The sequence below is a fragment of the Pteropus vampyrus genome, unplaced genomic scaffold (assembly GCF_000151845.1).
Source record: "Pteropus vampyrus isolate Shadow unplaced genomic scaffold, Pvam_2.0 Scaffold162, whole genome shotgun sequence".
In the NCBI taxonomy this organism is placed as follows: Eukaryota; Metazoa; Chordata; class Mammalia; order Chiroptera; family Pteropodidae; genus Pteropus; species Pteropus vampyrus.
In genome coordinates, this window is record NW_011888943.1 from 815,869 (window position 1) to 819,920 (window position 4,052).

The window sequence follows — 4,052 nt, forward strand, 5'->3', positions numbered from 1 at the left end:
GGGGACGGATGCCGAAGACTCCTCAAACGATGGGAATTCACTTATTTATAGCTGAGGAGGAAGGTGATGGAGATTCAGGCGGGCACACATTAATCTGGACCGAAGTGGACATAAGGGGATTTTCACGGTGTGCCACAGCTAATTTCTCTCTCCGGGCGTGCACCAGCATGTCTCTGAAACGACCGGGCTGGCCTAGATTAGGGGTCTAATTTAACAGCCTTGAGTAAATATAATTTCACTAGCTATATTAGCATGCCAAAATATCTATATTTTTAATAAGTATGATGAAGAACATTCACGTCAACTAACTGGGAGTCCCTGTCAGCTCATCTGTATCCCAATTACATTGGAAATATGAATCGATTCTCCATTTTTCTGAATCCGGTTGGGCACATGTAACTGCTAGTTTGATAGAAGAAAAAGTCAATACATGGAATGCATGAAATGGAATAAGATGACTTTTCTGGTGGTAAGAAAATGAAATAATTCCAGAATTCACACCCCCACACCCTTCCAAATCAATCATTTTATCATTTAAAACTATAAAGTTGTCTTTTATAATGTCATAAAGTAAAAATCAGTTCCATCTTTTGCACAAATAGCTACTATCAAGATAGGGATTATGAAAATGGTATCGACATCTCATCCCAAATTTCCTAAACCTCGTCCCTGCAGGGGCCACGGCATCGTGGCCAAGAATGTCACCCATGCAACCGTGTCACGGTCATTGTCCTTCTCACCACCCACAGCTCCGGAGGCAAAAACAACGGTCACAGCTATGGCTACTAGTCTCGCATTTATTTTTTCGAAAGAGGAAAAAAAAGATCTCAAATTCCAGATTTTTCTTCACAATAATTTTATTACTCTCCATATAGTTCATCGACGCCCAACTTCTTCTCTCCTTCTTCGACACACGAATCCATTCATTCATAGTTTTCTTCACCCCATATTTCATAGATCGTGACATTATTGTGTGGGTCCGCAGGGAACTCTAAGTTCGGAAACCTGAGGCTGCTACTGCCAGTTGCCATGGTGACTTTCAGATTCCGCACCTTGGACACGAATTTCACAAGGTCCACCTCGAGCTGGGTTAAGGTGTTGAGTGCGTAGTCTCTGTGGGGGGCAGCATTCTGATTTTTCTTCGTTGTCGGGCGAAGCGAACAGCCTCGAAGGCCAGGAGGCCCCCTCTCCTGTCAAGAAAGATACACAGGGTGAACGGCCCCGTCCACTTTGCGGGGTCTGACGCGGTTCTGAGAGCTGGGCTCACCTAAGAGAAGACGGTTCTAGTACTGCTCTAGTCTAGGGGTTGGCAAAGTAAGGCCAAACCTGGCCCACCATCTGTCTTTGTAAATAAAGGTTTATTGGAACTCAGCCATGCTCGATTTATTCGCGTACTGCCCATGGCCGCTTTCATGCTGAAATGGTGGAGTTGAGTTGTTGCAACAGAGACCGAAAACGTCTACCCTCTACGGAAGAGGCTCGGCGACCCGATCTAGCAGTCAGTTCGGACACAGCGTCCTGAGCTGTGGGGTCTGCTAGGAGAACATGCTGCCCCACATCTCCCCCCTCACCCCTCTGGATGACGTTTGGCCACTTCGGGGACGAGCCGTTACCCCTCTACCCCCCTTCACGACAGGCCTTTTCCTTTACTTGGGATAATGATACGATCGCCATTCAGTTCAGCAACTTGGAATAAGTCAAACGCCAGGGAGACTAAAAATCTGGGGCAGGAAATCTGGCTCCGTGAATCATTTTGACCTGAAACACGCCACGTTCTTGAATCTATCCTCAAGTTGAAAAAACTCATTCAAATAACAGGATAGATGTAGGAAGCCATGGTCTTATTCACCCAGGAAGCAGAAGGTGGTCTTGAACTGCTAGGCCCCACTTCTGTGGGTTCGGCGACGTCATCCTCCCTAAGGATGCGTCAGGAAAGGGATTTGCCAGTGCCTCCCAGGACCGTGAAGTAGCTACTTCGCACCCCGATTCTTTACACTTACACCTGCCTACACCAACTGCAGTGTCTGTTTCTCCAAGTCTGAACTCTCTCAAATGGGACCAAATGTGGTGTAAAAAAATGGAGCCACCCTTACCTTCCGCTTCTCGCTATCGCCTCGAAACTTCAGTATCGCATACAGCAGGACGACAAAAACGAGCCAGAGCCACTTGCTTCCAAGCCAGCCGTGGGCGTGCTCTGGCAGACTGTGCCTGATCCGGAAGTGCCCTCCGCAAGGCACCTTCCCCTGGGCTTCTTTGACCGGGTCCCTCAGAGAAGAAAACATGAAGGCATAGCCGCAGGAGACACACAGGGGCACAAACAAGAACCATTTCAGCATCTGCATGGTGAGCAGAGACGGGGGAGGAAGTTGCTCATGGTGGGTGTGTCTGCGTTGCACCCGGACACTGGGTAGTTAGGGCTGGGCTGTTGGTGATGTCACAGAGGCCCCAGGCCAGCACGCTCTGGCCATTGTGATGACGTCAGGGTAGAGGAGGAAGAAGCCCACAGTGGTCGTCCAGGAGTGGGACTTACAGGGAGAGGGAGCAATTCGAGCAGGCAGTGAGAGTCTAGAGGATGGTATGACGGAGCGTCGTCTCTTTGCTTGTCCCTCTGACTCTGCTCCCTTGGCACAAGCATTCACTGTTTTTTTGTTGACCCGGACCTGCTGAGCAGAGCAGATGTGGCACATGTCCCCGTGGAATTGAGGGCCAAGTGGGAAGATATGAAGCCAGAGGCTACAAATTAGGAGCCACCGATGTGTTTTGTTTGGCTTATTTTGTTTCTAAAAATAATTATTTGCAATATTCAAATGTTGGGGAAACTTCATTTTAAACACCTAGATTTCTGGCTCCTTTCGAGAATATGGAAGCTCTTCTAATACCGGGCCACTCTGCTTGGAACCAAACAGGAACCCACCCTAGGTGGCCATATTCTCCCGTCGCCACCACTCCCTGTCGCCTCACGCTTGCACTCACTGACCTCACCCGTGTGATCCCTGGGCTGATGCAGAGCGTTTATTAAACCTGAGATGAGAACAGAGCTGTCAGAGCGTAGAACGGGAGTGATCTGGGGTAGGCTGTGCAGAAAGGTCTCCTGAAAAAGGCATTTGGGTACAGTCTGAGCGATGACCAGGAGCTGGCTGAGCAAACTGGGGAGGGAGGTGACACCCAGGCAAGTGTGAAGACCCTGTGGTGAGGACACAGCCTGTATGACAACTGGGGACGATGCCAGGACTATAACTAGGGCTCCCTGGCCAGTGTATTTGAAACCATCGGCTTCTAAAAATGACACGGAACGAGAAACCCATTAACAGAACACAAGGCTTGTACTTGTCCCCCTGGGCCACCCGACTCAGACTTACTCCCCAGGAATCAAATGCTCCGCTGAGTCTAACCAAGGGTTCCCTAGGTGCCTTCACTGCGGGCTGGAGGGTCCCCGGGACCTTTAGGGGCTCATCCTTGAAATCACGACCCTCTCCATTCTCTTCTCACATGGCTACTGGGGGAAGTCACTCCTGGTGCTCTGAGCGATGACTGCAGAGTATTTCGAGGCGGCTCCAGGTCTGCTAGTGCCCTGCATTTTAAGTACCCCAAATGGTGCTCTAAAGTTTAGTGGTTATGGTGTGAGCAGTAAGGAACCGACTCGATTGAAATAGATGACCTCAAACAGAGAAGCTCAGGAAGTTTTGTCACATAGAAATGTTTACGTCTACTTAATGACAGGAGTCACACTTTTTTGGTTTACATTGTATTCAAAAGTCTAAAACAGTTTTGATTGGACCAGTGAAAAGCAGGAAGAGGGTGGGGGCATGGAGCAAGATTTTGAACGTGACCTTGAGGGGGAACAGGATGGGTTGAGATGCTTAAGTTTTGATGTTGAGGATGCTGTGACTGGGTCACAGGAAAAACTGGCCACAGTCAAAATAATGCAAAATAAAACCGATTACGGCTTAAAATTAAGAAAACTGAAGTTGGTAGAAACAATGACCATTAAAATAATAAATGCCTCATGATGGCCGAAGCAGCAATTTGTAACGTTTCACTAAAATGATTAA

At 48.4% G+C, this 4,052-nt stretch overlaps 1 protein-coding gene across 2 annotated transcripts; it reads right to left on the bottom strand.

The window, feature by feature from the left end:
* Window positions 1-652: 652 nt before the first annotated feature.
* Window positions 653-4,046, bottom strand: LOC105298767 (protein FAM209A-like). Of its 2 annotated transcripts, XM_023536619.1 has the most exons (3): window positions 3,360-4,046; window positions 2,094-3,091; window positions 653-1,190 (listed from the first exon to the last, which is right to left on the bottom strand). In XM_023536619.1, the coding sequence occupies exons 2-3, from the start codon at window positions 2,340-2,342 to the stop codon at window positions 924-926; spliced, it is 516 nt and encodes a 171-aa protein (XP_023392387.1). In that variant the 5' UTR covers window positions 2,343-3,091; window positions 3,360-4,046; the 3' UTR covers window positions 653-923. The 2 variants fall into 2 exon arrangements, with proteins under 2 accessions (XP_023392387.1, XP_011368468.1); XM_011370166.2 differs by having other exon boundaries at window positions 2,094-4,046.
* Between the last annotated feature and the right edge of the window lie 6 nt (window positions 4,047-4,052).